General features: G+C 39.5%; 1 protein-coding gene and 1 long non-coding RNA gene across 2 annotated transcripts in view; both read right to left on the reverse strand.

The window, feature by feature from the left end:
* Positions 1-1,492: 1,492 nt before the first annotated feature.
* On the reverse strand, positions 1,493-6,784 carry LOC138963940 (uncharacterized). Its single transcript, XR_011454967.1, has 3 exons — positions 6,602-6,784; positions 3,103-3,193; positions 1,493-2,277 (listed from the first exon to the last, which is right to left on the reverse strand). It is a non-coding gene; the product is annotated as an uncharacterized lncRNA (long non-coding RNA).
* Positions 6,785-15,756: 8,972 nt separating this feature from the next.
* The window catches only part of LOC138964257 (uncharacterized), a 60,690-nt gene continuing 56,155 nt past the window's right edge, over positions 15,757-20,291 (reverse strand). Inside the window, exon 8 of the mRNA XM_070336161.1 lies at positions 15,757-18,846. Within this exon, the coding sequence (XP_070192262.1) occupies positions 18,207-18,846 (640 nt within the window). The 3' untranslated portion in view covers positions 15,757-18,206. The remainder of the gene's footprint in view (positions 18,847-20,291) is intronic.

A 20,291-nucleotide genomic window follows, 5' to 3' on the forward strand; every position in this document is an offset into this window, starting at 1 on the left:
ACTTGACTAAATGTAAAAAGGACTCTCGGAGCATGGACTTAATGAGTCAAAAATTAAAGAAGGCTCTATGAGCCGAAGTACATGTTTTGTCTATTGTCTTTTTAATATATTTAGTCAAGTTTTGACTAAATATTTTAACATCGAGGGGGAATCGAAACGAGGGTCGTGGTGTATGTGCGTGTGTCTGTGTGTGTGTCTGTGTGTGTGTCTGTGTGTGTGTGTGTGTGTGTGTGTGTGTAGAGCGATTCAGACTAAACTACTGGACCGATCTTTATGAAATTTGACATGAGAGTTCCTGGGTATGAAATCCCCATACGTTTTTTTCATTTTTTTGATAAATGTCTTTGATGACGTCATATCCGGCTTTTCGTGAAAGTTGAGGCGGCACTGTCACGCCCTCATTTTTCAACCAAATTGGTTGACATTTTGGTCAAGTAATCTTCGACGAAGCCCGGGGTTCGGTATTGCATTTCAGCTTGGTGGCTTAAAAATTAATTAATGACTTTGGTCATTAAAAATCTGAAAATTGTAAAAAAAAATAAAAATTTATAAAACGATCCAAATTTACGTTTATCTTATTCTCCATCATTTGCTGATTCCAAAAACATATAAATATGTTATATTCGGATTAAAAACAAGCTCTGAAAATTAAATATATAAAAATTATTATCAAAATTAAATTGTCCAAATCAATTTAAAAACACTTTCATCTTATTCCTTGTCGGTTCCTGATTCCAAAAACATATAGATATGATATGTTTGGATTAAAAACACGCTCAGAAAGTTAAAACAAAGAGAGGTACAGAAAAGCGTGCTATCCTTCTTAGCGCAACTACTACCCCGCTCTTCTTGTCAATTTCACTGCCTTTGCCATGAGCGGTGGCCTGACGATGCTACGAGTAAAATGGCATTGCGTTTCATTCTGTGAGTTCGACAGCTACTTGACTAAATATTGTATTTTCGCCTTACGCGACTTGTTATATTTAGTCAAGTTTTGACTAAATATTTTAACATCGAGGGGGAATCGAAACGAGGGTCGTGGTGTATGTGCGTGTGTGTGTCTGTCTGTGTGTGTGTGTAGAGCGATTCAGACTAAACTACTGGACTGATCTTTATGAAATTTGACATGAGAGTTCCTGGGTATGAAATCCCCAGACGTCTTTTTCATTTTTTTGATAAATGTCTTTGATGACGTCATATCCGGCTTTTCGTGAAAGTTGAGGCGGCACTGTCACGCCCTCATTTTTCAACCAAATTGGTTGAAATTTTGGTCAAGTAATCTTCGACGAAGCCCGGACTTCGGTATTGCATTTCAGTTTGGTGGCTTAAAAATTAATTAATGACTTTGGTCATTAAAAATCTGAAAATTGTAAAAAAAAATAAACATTTATAAAACGATCCAAATTTACGTTCATCTTATTCTCCATCATTTTCTGATTCCAAAAACATATAAATATGTTATATTTGGATTAAAAACAAGCTCTGAAAATTAAATATATAAAAATTATTATCAAAATTAAATTGTCGAAATCAATTTAAAAACACTTTCATCTTATTCCTTGTCGGTTCCTGATTCCCAAAACATATAGATATGATATGTTTGGATTAAAAACACGCTCAGAAAGTTAAAACAAAGAGAGGTACAGAAAAGCGTGCTATCCTTCTTAGCGCAACTACTACCCCGCTCTTCTTGTCAATTTCACTGCCTTTGCCATGAGCGGTGGACTGACGATGCTACGAGTATACGGTCTTGCTGAAAAATGGCATTGCGTTCAGTTTCATTCTGTGAGTTCGACAGCTACTTGACTAAATATTGTATTTTCGCCTTACGCGACTTGTTTTATTTTGAATTCCCCACCATCTATATTTTGATACAATTTTGGACCCTCTTTGTACGGAGAGAGTTGGCAATTGTTAATCACATTCTCTCATCTCATTGACTCTCCTTCGGCTCCTTGGTAACATGCGTTCCCATCTCTGCCAGGATTGGACACAGCAGCAGATAACCGGTAAATATGTAACAGGCATAAATGGCAAAATAGCTCGCCTCGCCTGATAATATATGAGACAACTGTTCTATTACAAAGTCTTTCTTGGGAGGCTTGGCTAATTTACTCGCTCGTTTTACACGGGGTTCCATCGTTTTCTTTTCTAATCAGAAAACCTTGCTCCTCAGTTTGTTGACCTTCTGCCGAAGTTCCGCTTCACGAGGGGTTGGGGAGGATGACGACTTTGATGCTTTACATCCTATGTCCTCCAGGATCGCCTGAATGTCATCTAAAAAAGAAAACACACACACACAAAACACACATAAAATAACATAACCTTAACAAGTTATAACCTGGAAGAAATTAAAACACTTGTAATTAGATCACAAAATGAAAATAAACAATAGTGTAGGAAGGCAGGCCAGAAATGAAGTGTATTAGCAACAATGGATACGATGTGGAACAATGATGTAATTGACCTTGTTTGGTACTGAATGGGTGAGGCCATTAGGACAACAGTACCAGGTAAACTCCTCACACACCATGCCTCTAACAGGATATGTTTCCCATCTTTACGTGTGGGAACTACACGTACAATTTCATCCATCCATGCATCCGCCCTATACAGCTTCTTCTTCTTCTTCTTCTGCGTTCGTGGGCTGAAACTCCCACGTACACTCGATTTTTTGCACAAGTGGAATTTTACGTGTTTGACCGTTTTTACCCCGCCATTTAGGCAGCCATACGCCGCTTTCGGAGGAAGCATGCGGGGTATTTTCGTGTTTCTAAAACCCACCGAACTCTGACATGGATTACAGGATCTTTTTCGTGCGTACTTGGTCTTGTGCTTGCGTGTACACATAAAGGGGGATAAGTCACTAGCAGGTCTGCACATAAGTTGACCTGGGAGATCGGAAAAATCTCCACACTTAACCCACCAGGCGGCCACGACCGGGATTTGAACCCTCGACTGTGACCTTCTGAGTTAAGAGACCGACGTCTTACCACCCCGCCACAGCGCCCGTCACGCTATACAGCAATTATCAACTATGTAATGGATGGGTTTAAACATTATTTGATGTCAGGGTGTTCTTCATGGTTAAAAATCTCTTACCTGGTTGAACAATTTGTGCATCAGGCGACAGGTCGGTGCTGGCTTCATTTGTAGCTACCCTTTGCGATGGTGGCTTCCTTCCACTAGCAACCTGCAAATGCACAGCTCTTTAACTGACAAACTCAACTTTAAAGCACAGCTTAAAACCAACACCCAGTCACAATGAAACAATTCTTCCAATTTCATGGCATTGGTCTTAGGCCACAAAAAAGTGTATGTTTCTGGTAAGGCAAAACAAAAAAAAATCTGTTTACGGTATCCGGACCGACCCTATTTTTTTCCCACCGGCCCTAGACTTTTTGGGGGCATTAAAAAATAAAATTAAAATTAAATTAAAATATTTAGATGGCTAAAATACAAAAATAAAAAGCCGACCTACCGACGCTATTTTTGGGGGGCCTATGTTACCTTAAACAGACTTTTTTGTGGCCTAACATGACAAAAGGTGGAGATTTTTTTTATAAACTTTCTTTTTATATTTAGTCAAGTTTTGACTAAATATTTTAACATCGAGGGGGAATCGAAACGAGGGTCGTGGTGTATGTGCGTGTGTCTGTGTGTCTGTGTGTCTGTGTGTGTGTGTGTGTGTGTGTGTAGAGCGATTCAGACTAAACTACTGGACCGATCTTTATGAAATTTGACATGAGAGTTCCTGGGTATGAAATCCCCGAACGTTTTTTTCATTTTTTTGATAAATGTCTTTGATGACGTCATATCCGGCTTTTCGTGAAAGTTGAGGCGGCACTGTCACGCCCTCATTTTTCAACTAAATTGGTTGCAATTTTGGTCAAGTAATCTTCGACGAAGCCCGGACTTCGGTATTGCATTTCAGCTTGGTGGCTTAAAAATTAATTAATGACTTTGGTCATTAAAAATCTGAAAATTGTAAAAAAAATAAAAAATTTATAAAACGATCCAAATTTACGTTTATCTTATTCTCCATCATTTGCTGATTCCAAAAACATATAAATATGTTATATTCGGATTAAAAACAAGCTCTGAAAATTAAATATATAAAAATTATTATCAAAATTAAATTGTCCAAATCAATTTAAAAACACTTTCATCTTATTCCTTGTCGGTTCCTGATTCCAAAAACATATAGATATGATATGTTTGGATTAAAAACACGCTCAGAAAGTTAAAACAAAGAGAGGTACAGAAAAGCGTGCTATCCTTCTTAGCGCAACTACTACCCCGCTCTTCTTGTCAATTTCACTGCCTTTGCCATGAGCGGTGGACTGACGATGCTACGAGTATACGGTCTTGCTGAAAAATGGCATTGCGTTCAGTTTCATTCTGTGAGTTCGACAGCTACTTGACTAAATATTGTATTTTCGCCTTACGCGACTTGTTATATTTAGTCAAGTTTTGACTAAATATTTTAACATCGAGGGGGAATCGAAACGAGGGTCGTGGTGTATGTGCGTGTGTCTGTGTGTCTGTGTGTGTGTGTGTGTGTGTGTGTAGAGCGATTCAGACTAAACTACTGGACCGATCTTTATGAAATTTGACATGAGAGTTCCTGGGTATGAAATCCCCGAACGTTTTTTTCATTTTTTTGATAAATGTCTTTGATGACGTCATATCCGGCTTTTCGTGAAAGTTGAGGCGGCACTGTCACGCCCTCATTTTTCAACCAAATTGGTTGAAATTTTGGTCAAGTAATCTTCGACGAAGCCCGGACTTCGGTATTGCATTTCAGCTTGGTGGCTTAAAAATTAATTAATGACTTTGGTCATTAAAAATCTGAAAATTGTAAAAATAAAAAAAACTTAATAAAACGATCCAAATTTACGTTGATCTTATTCTCCATCATTTGCTGATTCCAAAAAAATATAAATTTATATGTTTTATTCGGATTAAAAACAAGCTCTGAAAATTAAATATATAAAAATTATTATCAAAATTAAATTGTCCAAATCAATTTAAAAACACTTTCATCTTATTCCTTGTCAGTTCCTGATTCCAAAAACATATAGATATGATATGTTTGGATTAAAAACACGCTCAGAAAGTTAAAACAAAGAGAGGTACAGAAAAGCGTGCTATCCTTCTTAGCGCAACTACTACCCCGCTACCAGTATAGTTACGGTCTTGCTGAAAAATGGCGTTGCGTTCAGTTTCATTCTGTGAGTTCGACAGCTACTTGACTAAATATTGTATTTTCGCCTTACGCGACTTGTTTATACCATCTTTTTAACTTATTTTGTCGAAAAACAGGAAAACAATCGATTTTTGAATACCCCTTTTATTTTTGAAAATGCAAAAAAAAAGTCTAGGGTCGTCGGGAAAACATAGGTAGGGTCGGGTGACCAGAAACATACACCTTTTTATATTTAGTCAAGTTTTGACTAAATATTTTAACGTTCAGGGGGGAATCGAGACGAGGGTCGTGGTGTGTGTGTGTGTGTGTGTGTGTGTGTGTGTCTGTCTGTCTGTCTGTGTGTGTGTGTAGAGCGATTCAGACTAAACTACTGGACCGATCTTTATGAAATTTGACATGAGAGTTCCTGGGTATGAAATCCCCATACGTTTTTTTTCATTTTGTTGATAAATGTCTTTGATGACGTCATATCCGGCTTTTCGTGAAAGTTGAGGCGGCACTGTCACGCTCTCATTTTTCAACCAAATTGGTTGAAATTTTGGTCAAGTAATCTTCGACGAAGGCCGGGGTTTGGTATTGCATTTTAGCTTGGTGGCTTAAAAACTAATGAGTGAGTTTGGTCATTAAAAATCTGAAAATTGTAAAAAAAATATTTTTTTTATAAAACGATCCAAATTTACGTACATCTTATTCTTTATCATTTTCTGATTCCAAAAATATATAAATATGTTATATTTGGATTAAAAACAAGCTCTGAAAATTAAAAATATAAAAATTATTATCAAAATTAAATTGTCCAAATCAATTTTAAAACACCTTCATCTTATTCCTTGTCGGTTCCTGATTCCAAAAACATATAGATATGATATGTTTGGATTAAAAACACGCTCAGAAAGTTAAAACGAAGAGAGGTACAGAAAAGCGTGCTATCCTTCTCAGCGCAAGTACTACCCCGCTCTTCTTGTCAATTTCACTGCCTTTGCCGTGCGCGGTGGACTGACGATGCCACGAGTATACGGTCTTGCTGCGTTGCATTGCGTTCAGTTTCATTCTGTGAGTTCGACAGCTACTTGACTAAATGTTGTATTTTCGCCTTACGCGACTTGTTTGTTGTTGACGCCGACCCTATACTTTTTTTTACCATTTGGGGCTGTTTTTCGGCAAAATAAATTAATCATATCATCTTAATGAAGACGTCGATCCAAAATAAGTAACTACTTTTTTTTGTTGGCCTTATCATTTTTTTGCGCTAAATGCAAACAGGCATTATTTGATGGGAACGATGCTGGTTTTTTCAATTCTTACATCAGCCTCAAACTTGTCATTACTCAACCTGCATTTAATAGTGTGCTTCGTTGGTTTGCAAAAACCTAAAACCAATAAATAAATAACCTTCTGTGGTGGAATGGGCACTGCAAGCAATGTCGGGACAGCATTCCACACAAGTGATCCCCTCTCTGAAGGATTGTTTTACTGGTTGGCCTCAAAGTGATCAGTACAAAGCTTGAGACCTTGAACATCAGCTGGCTGCAGCTTTTCAAAGTCCTCTCGCCTTGTGAATTGCATCCATATTCTGCACCTAGTTTGACAATAAAAACAACTGTTATTGTTAAACTAAGCAAAAAGGAAAGACAAAAAAAAGCTAAATCAGATCTTCAGTCTAAATCTAACGCTCTGCCTAAACGCAAAACGGATGATCGATCAATCAATCAATGAGGCTTATATCGCGCATATTCCGTGGGTACAGTTCTAGGCGCTCTGCAGTGATGCCGTGTGAGATGAAATTTTATACGGCCAGTAGATTGCAGCCATGTCGGCGCATATTTACCTTTCACGGCCTTATTCCAAGTCACACGGGTATGGTAGACAATTATTAACTGTGCCTAAGCAATTTTGCCAGGAAAGACCCTTTTGTTAATCGTGGGATCTTTAACCTGCACACCCAATGTAGTATACACGGGGGGTGGTTCGGACACCGAAGAGAGTCTGCACACAAAGTTGACTCTGTGAAATAAATTTCCGCCGAACCTGGGATCGAACTCGCGCTGACAGCGGCCAACTGAATACAAATCCAGCGCGCTACCAACTGAGCTATATCCCCGCCCCTTTGTACTGTAGTTTTCCCGTAAGCAAGGTTTGATAAAGGATTCGGCACATATGCCCACGGGTAGTTTGTCATCAAGTGTAAACTGTTGTTTTGTACTGACTGCTGACTCACAATCACAGTCGTAAGTACTCGCTGACGCTGTAGTCTACTGAGTGAGTTGACTCGAGCCATTGCATTCTCATTCTGAAGAAGGTAAACCTGATGAAATAATCACTGCACAACCCACCTTTTTTCTTCTTTAGGGAACTTGTGGAAAGTTTTCCCGAAGCAGCTCTGTTTGTAACGGGCGTTCTTGCAACCAAAAGCCGAGCAAAATTCCCCACCACCTCGCACGCGATCGGTACCTACGCGATCCGCCATTTTGTTTTCGCCGCCAGCATGTGACTAAGGACGATAACCCACAAACACTTTTTCGCATTTTCTTCGCAAGTTCCACGTCTTCCTTATGTACAGTGTTTGTTAACAGGTAAATGGAATAAGCATTTGAGTATCGTTAATGTTTATCGCATAAGTTGAATCGACTAACACTGTAACTTTAAACATAGCAGACAGATATCTAAGACAAGATGTCCGCTATTTATGTTGTGCAGTGCGTCGTATAACCGGTCAGACAGGAAGGTAGCGACCAGATGACGGCACCAAGGATCTGAGAAGTCGCCGTAATTATCTTACCTATTGGCTCGCCTAGCGGAGATTCGACGGGATTTATAGACGCTAGAGCACGGTTATTTTGTGTCCGTATAGTTGGACCCTAGAGGTCACTGGGCGATAGTTACTGCGTAGACCGAGGTCGCCAGTAAAAGGATTTAGTAGTAAATACATTTCCTAGTGTACGGCTATAGAAGCTGTGTGATTCTGTGTAGGACCAGAATTAAAATATGTCTACAAGAACTTGATTACTTGAGAGATACAGACTATTTAGTAGACAGAGTAGACGGTGATTTTTGACTATACAAGAGCCGTGAGTCGTTACACTTAAAATAGATATCGTGCGCCTATGAGGTCACGGACTGGTTGTATTTCTTTACCTGATTGAAGAGTAGAGAGTTTTGATAGCGCAATTGTACGAGATTGTCATCTCTAGTTGTTTTTTGCTACAAAACTGAGTACCGGATTTTTTGAGTATCTAACCTTTATGTTCATGATTGTGTGTATTTGTGTGTATGCTGTCATAACTGATTAATACAGTGGAGGGAACTTACATTTGGAGTTGTGTTTGATTCCTGTATGACAGCGTACTAGCGCATTTGCATTCATTCACAGCCAAACACACAAACACCGTCAGACAGACGTATATAGACACAGACAGACTCTCGCGCGCAGACTGATACGTATAAAAAGCCGTTTGGCTTAAAACTCATACGCGCGTAAGAAATGATTCATAAGCGCGTAAGAAATACAATTATTTATTACACGTGTATTAAATAATTAACGCACGTGTAATAAAGTTAAAAAACAAAGGAATACTGTACTCACCGATACAAGAACGAGACAAGACGGTACGAATTTTCGCTTATGGAAGCTTCATCAGGAAAAACAAGAACACAAAAGACAACAAAAAGCAGACGCAACACGGAACGAACAAGGTTTGAAAGAAAATGGAGGGGAAACACGCAAAAAAGGGGAGGAATAAATACTTTTATTTCATACGCGCGTATGAATTATTTCTTACGCTTGTATGAATTATTTCTTACGCGCGTGTGAATTATTTCTTACGCGCGTATGATTTATTTCTTACGCTCGTATAGGTTATGAGCCAAACGGTTTTCCATAGATACACGCTTGGGCGTACGCACACTGTGGGCAGATGGACCGATCCATAGACAAACAGATCGACAGAAACAAGAACACAGACAGATACTCAGAAAGACACGTTGACAAACTCATACAGAGAAGCATGCACGCACAACTTATCACTCGATCGCGTACATTCATCAAATCAGTAATTCAAAGCCCAAAACACAATCGAGCAAAGTTTGTGTGTTTTATTGTCATTATTATTAATATATGATCTGATGATAAACAGTTTGGAAACCATAGTACGTACGTATGTAAGTGCGGCATTCTCTCTTTACAACAATAATACTGTCTGTGGCCGAAGATGATGCCGTCATATGAATAAAATTACTCAGACGACAATTTTTTTGTAGCGGTTAAATATGGCACAAGCAATACAGCGAATAAAAGGGGGGAAGCGGCTCCACTCTATATTGTATGGGTAGTTTATGTACATGCCCCAAAACACAGAAAAACTGACAAACCAAACAAACAAACACAACTATGCGAAAGAAGGGCCACAATCGGCATTCCATATTTGTCTTTTCTTAATTTTACCTGTGCAAAAGCGTTCTAAACATGCACAAAATCATCTGATAGAAAACGTGCAGAAAACTCTGAATAGCTGCAGAGGAGTTTTAACTTTAATTAAATCTGCAATGTCCTCTTTGTAACCACTCGCTTTTTCTCGATTGTTTTCGAACGTTATCTTACACATAATATACATTTCTTACATGTAAAATGTCGAACAAAGACTTAGCTCTTATTCTTTTCACCAAAACTAACATTTTGTTACTTTAGGTTCTTCTTCTGGGCTTAGTTTCTTCCTTCTGTCACCTTTTTGTTGCTGTTCGTCACTGAAGAGGGCACACCGCTGAAACAGTAGCCTACTATTTTTACGGTGTTTGTGTGTCTACGTCTTTGGCAAGGACATTTTCTGCTGTTATTTTATCGAAGACTAACCAGCAGATCTTTCGCACTGCCAAGGCAAGTCCGCTCAGACTTGAGACTAAGTCGTAAACCACCCCTTCTCTTCGTGTCTTTTTGATGGTTTTATGTACACAATTAATGCATTATCTTGATTAGTTTTACGGTTAATTAGCCTACTTTGGCCTGGCAAGTTCCGCACAGCTTTCATCGGTGTTTCACCTGTGAGTCGAACACACGTCCAGCTTCGTGTTTTACGCTGACATTCTCAACATAAAAAAACCCATGCAAAAGCCCGGAGCTTCCTGGTTGTAAGAAGCCTAAACCACTGGGCAGAGCGTTTGAACCAGTGGACGGAACAACAAATGCTTCCCGAGAAATGGGCCAACAAAGCAAAAATGACGAGGGGGTTCTTTCAAAGAGGAAGGAATATAAAACCACGGAGAATTCAATATTAAACATTTGGACGGAATAGTTAAACTAGTGGACGGAACATAAAAACACACACAAATGCTTCCAGAGGAAGGGGCAAGCCAGCAAAAATAACAAGGGGTTTCTTTAAAAAAAACAATAAAAAAAAACATATAAATAAAAATAAGCCTAGTTGTGAGTTCCTATAGAAAATTAAAAACACACACAAAAAACACGAAAAAAACCACAACAATCACAAACTTATTAAATTATACCCCAGAAAAAAATAAAGGGATCTGAAATAGTAAAACTGTAAAAATAATGCTAATTCTAATAAATGAACAAATGAATAAATAAATAAATAAATAAATAAATACTAAATAAATACATTAACTAATTAATACAGATAGTAGATAAGCAAAAACAATCCAAGAGATTAAAGTTGGGCTCCAGCCTCTTTATTTACGCGGTATAGGTGTGGGGGTTGAAAAGAGGAGGAGGAAAATGGAGGGGGAGGAGGGGGGAAGGAGGGGGTTGACTCGTAAGGATAATAAATAAGTGGACGCGACGGGGTCAAACACTATGTATAGAAGGGCAAGCACCTGAAAATCCTGAAAAAAAGAAGATTTGTCCGGACAACTTAATTCACACAAATATAGACAATAGCAAAGGTTTACCAATACCAAAAACTGCTGCAAAAAGTGTGTAAAAATGTGCGGAGTTAATGTGTTGCAACGTGCGTGAGAAAAAAAAAATCACAAGCAGGCAAGACTCATAAAAAAACTCGAAGCAAGCGTGATTCAAACCCAAATGCATTTTCACACGCACACACGTACTCGTTTGCAGCAGTAATGTAAATGTGTAGCCATCACACTTATCACTATATTCCTACACTTTCACTCAAAGTGTGAGTACAATGTAAGATGACTGAATCTTGGCTGTGCTAAACATTTATATTTGACTTTTGCGTTGATCAACAGTTACACTTACCAAAAGTTCGTACCTTTAGTTTGACAGATGAAGTTTTGATTTTTACGATGAAATAACATAAGGGCGCCGTGAAACATTGATGACAAATAAGTTCTCCTCAGTTATCTATATCTATATACATTAGGCAAAAAAAAAAAAAAAAAAGGTCTGTTTACGGTAACATAGGCCCAAAAAATAGGGTCGGTAGGTCGGGATTTTTTTTTCTTTTTTCCGAAAAACCATATTTTTACGTTATTTTGCAAAAAAACCAAGATTTTTTTTTTTTTTTCCCCAAATGCCAAAAAAAAGTCTAGGGTCGCGCGAAAAAAATAGGGTCGGTCGGGTTACCGTAAACAGACTATTTTTTTTTGTGGCCTTAGCGTAAAGTTCTATGTGGTATATACAATGATATAACAATGGCACCCTTTGCTCCACAACAATAGTTTAATTATTCGCTGAGATTTTAAGGGATTATGTAGCAACCTTAATAAATAGCATGAACTACTGGACGGAACCATTACAAAATAAGTATGTTTTAAGAGGAAAGGGCAGGGAAGCAAGGGAGTAAGGATGTTCTTTGGAGAAGAAAAACACACGGAGGAGGACAAGAAGGGGAAGGGGAGGCAGAGAAAAAACAAGAAATTCCTCCGAGGTAGGAAAAACACCCCCGTCAAAGGGAAATAACCTTCTCAGTTGGTGGCAGTGACTGAGTGAGAATGGTTATTTCCCTTTGACCATTAAGATGTCCCTCTATAAGTCCTTGTATAATTTTAATCCACCAATAACTCCCTAACCGTGTGTTTGACTGGTCCCAATTTTTGTAAGGACCGTCTCAGGAATGTATAGAACCTGTTCACCAAGTTTGGTGACGATCGGTCCGTTCATTCTTGAGATCTATATGCGAACACAAACACACAAACAAACAAACAAACAAACACATCGACCGAAACCTATACACACCCCTATACCGGGGGTGTAAAAAGAGGGGTTGAGGAACAAGACAGGTTTGGGTGTGGGTCATGTTTGAGCAAACTTTGTTGTACAAACGCAAAGTTTCAACTTCTAAAATGTTCTTCGACAAAACTAGGCATTTTTGTTCACACTATTCGCTAGCAACTATAACATCATGAAAATATTCTTTGATTTTCCAAAGAGTTTCGCCCGTCCGGGTTATCGACTACACACGGAAGTCATCGTGGGGCCGTGCGGATCCATGCTTCTCATTTCCTTCTTTGAGACACATGGGTCAGCACGGCCCCACGATGTTTGTAGTCTAAATATGACCTTTTTTTAAAATTATTAATTCTCGCTGAAATGTTAGGACATAAGAGCGTTTTAGGTGCCTGAGGCATTCTTAAAAGCTCTTTAAAAAAGTCCAACTCGTTTAAGAGATATTTGCAATTAAACACCATTCTGGGACCACACGGACCCACGACTAACGGCGAAGGTTAAAAAAACAACCCACACGCAGAACCATACTATTTTGGAAATGTATCCTGTACACAACTAAACTTCAGCTGTACAAATCATGACACACAAAAACAAACGCTCTGCAACTGTAGCACAATCAATAAATATGGAATGGACGGACGAATTTAGCAGTTGTGAAATCGGGACGGATACGAATAAATGTATGTAAAATAAAACAATTTGTCCGAAAGAAAACTCCTTCATGACAATTGTGTACATATCACATCTACCTGTAGTAAATAATTGTACATTTATTTACACAAATCGGACGGAAAGAATTGTTAGCATTGGTACAGACACTATGACAACTATTTTGTATTCAAACAAGAAACTTATTAACTTAATATCTGCGCACGGTCTCATACACAGCTCACCGACGACTTTAAGAATAAATAAACATATCACAGAAATTGATCAGGACTGTTGTAGAAGAAAAAGGACGGACATTTTCAAAATTGCCAACACTGACCGAATGTACAACTGGGACGAAATTACAAACATACTGTAAAATATTTACACTTTATACACATTAACACAAAAAGAACACCTTTCTTTATTTTGATTTGTCATATATTTTGCAGTAAGGTTTTCATTGAAATGTACAACATTCAAGTAAAAAAGATATCTCCATTGCCATTGTGACGTTTACTTTTCCCATCCACCAGCAAAATCAGCCCCACACAAAGTTCACAACTCATGCTGATTTCCGCATTGAACCGCTATTTACAACAACAAAAGAAAAAGAGAAACAGATTACAAGTGGTGAGTTTTCCATCAATACACTTCTAGCTTGAAAGTGTAATCACACTGGACGGACTCCCAAAGCAAAACGTTTATCATCTCACCCAAAAAATTGACCCGACTTTAAAAAAAGAAAAGAAATTAGCCTGCAACTGCAAAATCTGTTCTGACATGAAACTGAAATGGGGGTCCTTAACGTCCTCACAGGAAATTTTCCTTTTAGGGACATGAGTTGGTGACATATCCACTTTTGACGTATATAAAGAATACTACATGGCTTGCTGTGTCATACCAGATTTGCACGAGTTGCTTTTTCAAATATTAAAATGCGAGCGAACGCGAGCTTTTGAATATTTTGATAAAGCAATGTGTAAATCTGGTACGACTCAGCAAGCCATGTAGTATTATGTTTCTCTGCCGCTTGACCTTCTGATGCACTCTGCCGCTGAATGAAACTCGTTTTCTGTTTGAAAACAATCCAGCAAACCAGCAAGGTCTGATAATATCACTGGGATCTTTTAAGTTTTATGATTTGACGCCTCGATCTGTTTTGCACGCGAATATCAGCCATGCAGCGCTCTACTCCTGAACACTTCAAAGAATGGCATGAACATTGCAGAGTGTTCTTACAATATTTTATTTTTTCATTTTAATTTTTTCTTCTAAATTGACACTCAGGTCTAAACGTCCTTGCTCCCATGATCCCCTATTCACAAGATACACATTTCCTGTGTTCAAATGCTCAAGGATGATGACTCGATACTATGTAGGAAACAAGACAGTCCTTATTCTTCAATTCCATGGCCAGATCTTGAAGCGTGCCTGAATTCTGACCACATATATTGCCCTTGCCACGCTTTTACCGAAATGCGTGAGCGAAATGAAGAATAGATCTACCCTTCCGAATGATAAACGTTCGCCGAGATTTGATCGTTATGCTTTCTGCATTCTGTTTACACATATTTTTTGTTTTACAATTGGCAATGCATGCCTAAGGTTTCGTTTCAAAAGTATCATAACCTATGTATGCGCCTTCTTAAACAAATTACATCAAACCAATATGGCTTTGCGCAAAACTGGACGTCAAAAACGGCATATGACATAAGGCAAATCACTGCCACACCAGGAACCGCAAATACAAGAAATAATATTCGTTCCCTTCTTTGAGAATTTGATTTAAAAATTAAAATTAAAATAAACCCCCCCCCCCCTTTACCTTCAACACAAAAAAGCCCTACATAGGCTACCATTGATCAATTTGCTGGTAAACTTTCGGCAAAAAAGAATTCAGCAGAAATGAACAGGTAAAAATCAAGATAAGTTACAAAGGCTTTGATTTCCTTGCATTACACAGACCGTCCGTTTTTGAATTAGGCAATTGCTCAATCAATGCATTGACTGACAAATCACAAAATCACTTTTTGTGTGATCACATAGTGTTGCCATGCACCACATCATCGGTCCATCTTCTTGTAAATGTAATTGGTCAGTATAATCACAGGACCGGACTGCTCATTCAAAGCATCAGCCCTTTCAGCTGATCCCATGACCAGTCCATCAACTCTCCAATCAGTCTACGTATTTAAGGTCACCATCAGACGCACGCATTTCTAACACGCGCGCAAAAGTTTCATATTTCAGTGTTGTTCCTTTCCTCCTCTCTCTTCACTTTATACAGTCTAGAATCAGTTCTTCCTCTCTCTTCACTTTATACAGTCTAGAATCAGTTCTTCCTCTCTCTTCACTTTATACAGTCCAGAATCAGTTCTTCCTCTCTCTTCACTTTATACAGTCTAGAATCAGTTCTTCCTCTCTCTTCACTTTATACAGTCTAGAATCAGTTCTTCCTCTCTCTTCACTTTATACAGTCTAGAATCAGTTCTTCCTCTCTCTTCACTTTATACAGTCTAGAATCAGTTCTTCCTCTCTCTTCACTTTATACAGTCTAGAATCAGTTCTTCCTCTCTCTTCACTTTATACAGTCTAGAATCAGTTCTTCCTCTCTCTTCACTTTATACAGTCTAGAATCAGTTCTTCCTCTCTCTTCACTTTATACAGTCTAGAATCAGTTCTTCCTCTCTCTTCACTTTATACAGTCTAGAATCAGTTCTTCCTCTCTCTTCACTTTATACAGTCCAGAATCAGTTCTTCCTCTCTCTTCACTTTATACAGTCTAGAATCAGTTCTTCCTCTCTCTTCACTTTATACAGTCTAGAATCAGTTCTTCCTCTCTCTTCACTTTTTACAGTTTAGAATCAGTTCTTCCTCTCTCTTCACTTTATACAGTCTAGAATCAGTTCTTCCTCTCTCTTCACTTTATACAGTCTAGAATCAGTTCTTCCTCTCTCTTCACTTTATACAGTCTAGAATCAGTTCTTCCTCTCTCTTCACTTTTTACAGTCTAGAATCAGTTCTTCCTCTCTCTTCACTTTTTACAGTCTAGAATCAGTTCTTCCTCTCTCTTCACTTTTTACAGTCTAGAATCAGTTCTTCCTCTCTCTTCACTTTATACAGTCTAGAATCAGTTCTTCCTCTCTCTTCACTTTATACAGTCTAGAATCAGTTCTTCCTCTCTCTTCACTTTATACAGTTTAGAATCAGTTCTTCCTCTCTCTTCACTTTTTACAGTCTAGAATCAGTTCTTCCTCTCTCTTCACTTTATACAGTCTAGAATCAGTTCTTCCTCTCTCTTCACTTTATACAGTCTAGAATCAGTTCTTCCTCTCTCTTCACTTTATACAGTCTAGAATCAGTTCTTCCTCTCTCTTCACTTTTTACAGTCTAGAATCAGTTCTTCCTCTCTCTTCCCTTTTTACAGTCTAGAATCAGTTCTTCCTCTCTCTTCACTTTTTACAGTCTAGAATCAGTTCTTCCTCTCTCTTCACTTTATACAGTCTAGAATCAGTTCTTCCTCTCTTCACTTTATACAGTTTAGAATCAGTTCTTCCTCTCTCTTCACTTTTTACAGTCTAGAATCAGTTCTTCCTCTCTCTTCACTTTTTACAGTCTAGAATCAGTTCTTCCTCTCTCTTCCCTTTTTACAGTCTAGAATCAGTTCTTCCTCTCTCTTCACTTTTTACAGTCTAGAATCAGTTCTTCCTCTCTCTTTCCTTTTTACAGTCTAGAATCAGTTCTTCCTCTCTCTTCACTTTTTACAGTCTCGAATCGGTTCTTGAAATGTAGTCAAGAAATCTATTCTCCTCCACGAGAAAGTGTACATTAGTACGTCGAACATTCTGTGGTAGGTGGGGCGGCAGGTTGTCCCAGTTAGACAAAGCATTTGCGTGACTTTCAGTTATCATGTTGATGCACGTGTAATGTTTCATGAAGCAAACCCCTTTTAGAAAATGTGTAGTTAGTTCCATCTCGCTGGGCTCTTTTGGGTAATATGTAGTGAATTCCGTCCCGCTGGCCAATCTCGTTTCAGTTATATTTTTAACCACGCATATTATCACTTGCATGAATTTTTTTCGGAATCGCTTGATCTTGCTCTTTCATCCAAGGTCTGTAACTATGAGCAGACCTGAGGCGATCGAGATAACTTAAAGTTCAAAGCATAGAACACGCCTAAGTTTAAGGATCTCCGACAGCAGTTCTTCCGAGATGCCAACTGTGATTCGCCTTTTAGCTCTGGTTGACTGGGGATTCCAATGTGTGTTTTTGTTTAGTTTTTTGTTTTGCTGTGGAACCAAGCTTGAAGAGCAGATATCGTATGTCACATATAGGTCTTTTCTCGTTGCGCATATCGCGTGTGTTTTTGTGTTACGATGACCTTTTCACACATCAGCACCACCCAGACACTGTTTCTCATAGAGTATTAGATAGCATGCTTGCCCAATGGTTGTTAGCTAGCCTTTCACGGCAAAGACAAAGGGAGAGTCTATGATCTCGCTGCTACAGCTTTCAAGAAAGGGATGTGCTTCGACCTTCTCTTTTTTCCTAAGTTGTTATGTCTTAGTTGAGGACGTTCATCCTGGCAGCGAACCGATACTTGTCAACCCAAAGAACCCCAATTTGCAAGCCAGAAAAGCTTTTTTTCTGAAAGGCTGAAGTCTTCTCTAAACGTTTCAGAGTCAGTGGCTTTAAAGCACAGCAGTCTAAGTCATTTTCTTTACCCTGTGCGTGAGAAATCTTCGGCGTGCTCTTTCCTATAGGCACACTCACTATGCAGCCTATGCGTATTCCTGGATGAGCTCGTACGTTTTACTCAACATGCAGTGTTGGGCTATTTTGATACATCAGTCTGTCTCTTGCAACGTGAGCGAATTGTTTTAACGATTTTGGACTAGAGGAGCTCGTCCTTGTAGCCAGCTCTTACAGGAAGGCCGGGATGTCTTCATCCTCTTTCAGATCGTGCACCATGGGCGTGAAGTAGTAGGTCCCTTCCTCGGCTATTTTGATAAATCAGAATGTCTTTTGCAACATGAGCGAAGTGTTTTAGGGACTAGAGGAGCTCGTCCTTGTAGTCCACTCGATACAGGAAGGCCGGGATGTCCTCATCCTCTTCCAGGTCGTGCAACATGAGCGTGAAGTAGTACGTATTTTGATACAGCAGTCTGTCTTTTGCAACATGAGCAAAGTCTTTAAGATTTTGGACTAGAGGAGTTCGTCCTTGTAGTCCACTCTATACTGAAAAGCCGGGATGTCCTCATCCTCTTCCAGGTCGTGCACCATGAGCGTGAAGTAGTACGTCCCCTCCTCGGGCAGGTTGAGGTGGAAGGTCTCGGCGTTGTCCACGTTGCGGATCTCCTGGTCGATGTTGAAGGCCAGGGCGTCAGTGTCCTGCGGCGTGCCAGGTCCTACGTACTCCAGCTGAGGCGTCACGGCCACGTTCCGCAGCAACACCGTGATGCTCAGCCTCCCGTCGTACGACCTCAAGACAGACTTCATGTTGAGAGGGCGGATGTTGAAGGCGAACATGGTGGGCCAGGTCTTCAGCGTGCTCTCAAAGTCGTGCACGGAGAGAGACTGGGTCATGAGCAGCCACCGCTTGTCTTTAGGGAAGTGGGAGAGGCGCATCTCGTCTGGAGGCGTCATGAAGAAGTGCTCCACGAAGAACTTGCAGGGCAGAGCCCCGAAGCCGGCGTCCAGGAAGTGATAGTGCCCGCCCAGGAGAACGGCGTTCCACGAGTGTTTGTAGGGGTTGTTGCTGGCGTTGGTGCTCATGGGCGTGCCCGGGCGGTAGTCGGGCACCTTGGCGTACCCGTCAATCTTCTCACACTTGAGTCCCGCCGCTCTGTTAGGGACACACAGACAATGACAAATGTGTGAAACGAAGTCCGCTGTAATCGTTCAAGCAGAAGCCTTATTTCAATACGGTTATGCTGCTTTGTTTGAATGTTTTAAGCATTTGCAGTGGTCAACGGCAACAGTAACTGCTTTTTGGCTCACGTAAGTGTAGCCTATGCGATGATAAACTTTGTCTGTCTGTGCGTGCGTGCGTGCGTGCGTGCGTGCGTATGTATGTATGTGTGTATGTCTGTGGTAGAAACTTTAACATTTCCGAGTCTATGGATTACGTCAGTCTCGGTCAAAAGTGTTCGACGTGTGTGATAGAAACTATTTGAAGACGTCACATTATGACGTAAGAGGGTTAGACGTCACGCAAAGGAATTACTGAAAGTCTCGGTCATTGTTATTGTGAGCGGGCCGAGACTTCTTGGCAGATCCAGGGTCTCGCTTTCTTTGCATAGTTTCACCTATGCTTACTGTGTGTGTGTGTGTGTGTGTGTGTGTGTGTGTGTGTGTGTGTGTGTGTGTGTGTGTGTGTGTGTGTGTGTGTGTGTGTGTGTGTATGTGTGACGGAGTGATTGAGTTTGTGTTACTGTTTGTCGATTTCTTACGTGAGCCTTGAAGGCTTCGCCTCTTGTTACACATGTATTTGTTTTAGCTTCAACGGCAACAGTTACTGCTTTTAAAAAATTCACTTGTTTTAGCTTTAAAGGCAACAGTTTCTGCTTTTTACAAATTCACTTGTTTTAGCTTCAACGGCAACTGTTTCTGCTTTTTACAAATTTACTTGTTTCCGCTTCAACAGCCAACTGCTTTTAACAAATTTACATTTTTAGCAAGAAAATAAATCGCTAAGTGGCATACAAAATGGTAATGACAAACAATTCAGCCCATTACCATTGGGTAATTAAAGCTAAAGACACAATTCGCTGTAAGGAAAACTTCTCATAGAAAAAAAATCTCTATAATCTCCGAATAAACCCATCCAAAACACATATTCTTACTTGGCCAATTCTTGGTACAAACTTGCATTCAGCCCATTAAACTGGGTTAACAAGAAGAGCAAACGCTCGATCGAGTCACTTTCGCAGTTCTGAATATTATATGAGGCATCAGATGGACAGGAAGAAATTGCTATTCACAACACAATACAGATGTAAATAATTTGATGTAAAGAATAATCCTATAAAGTTTGAATCAAATCCGATGAATAGTTTCAGAGATATGATATTTCAATTTTTTTCCTTCAAGACATACCTGTGACCTTGAAAAAGGTCAAAGGTCACCAAAGCAGACGTCAAAGTGTAGAGGTCACTGGGAGTCACGTTCACATAAAATTTGAGCCCGGTCACTTTTATAGTTTCCGAGAAAAGCCCAACGTTAAGTTGTGTGTTGCCGAACAGAAAAGGCTAGTTATCTCCCTTGTTTTTCTGATAACGTTCGTAAAAG

This window comes from Littorina saxatilis, linkage group LG4 (assembly GCF_037325665.1).
Source record: "Littorina saxatilis isolate snail1 linkage group LG4, US_GU_Lsax_2.0, whole genome shotgun sequence".
Taxonomy (NCBI): Eukaryota; Metazoa; Mollusca; class Gastropoda; order Littorinimorpha; family Littorinidae; genus Littorina; species Littorina saxatilis.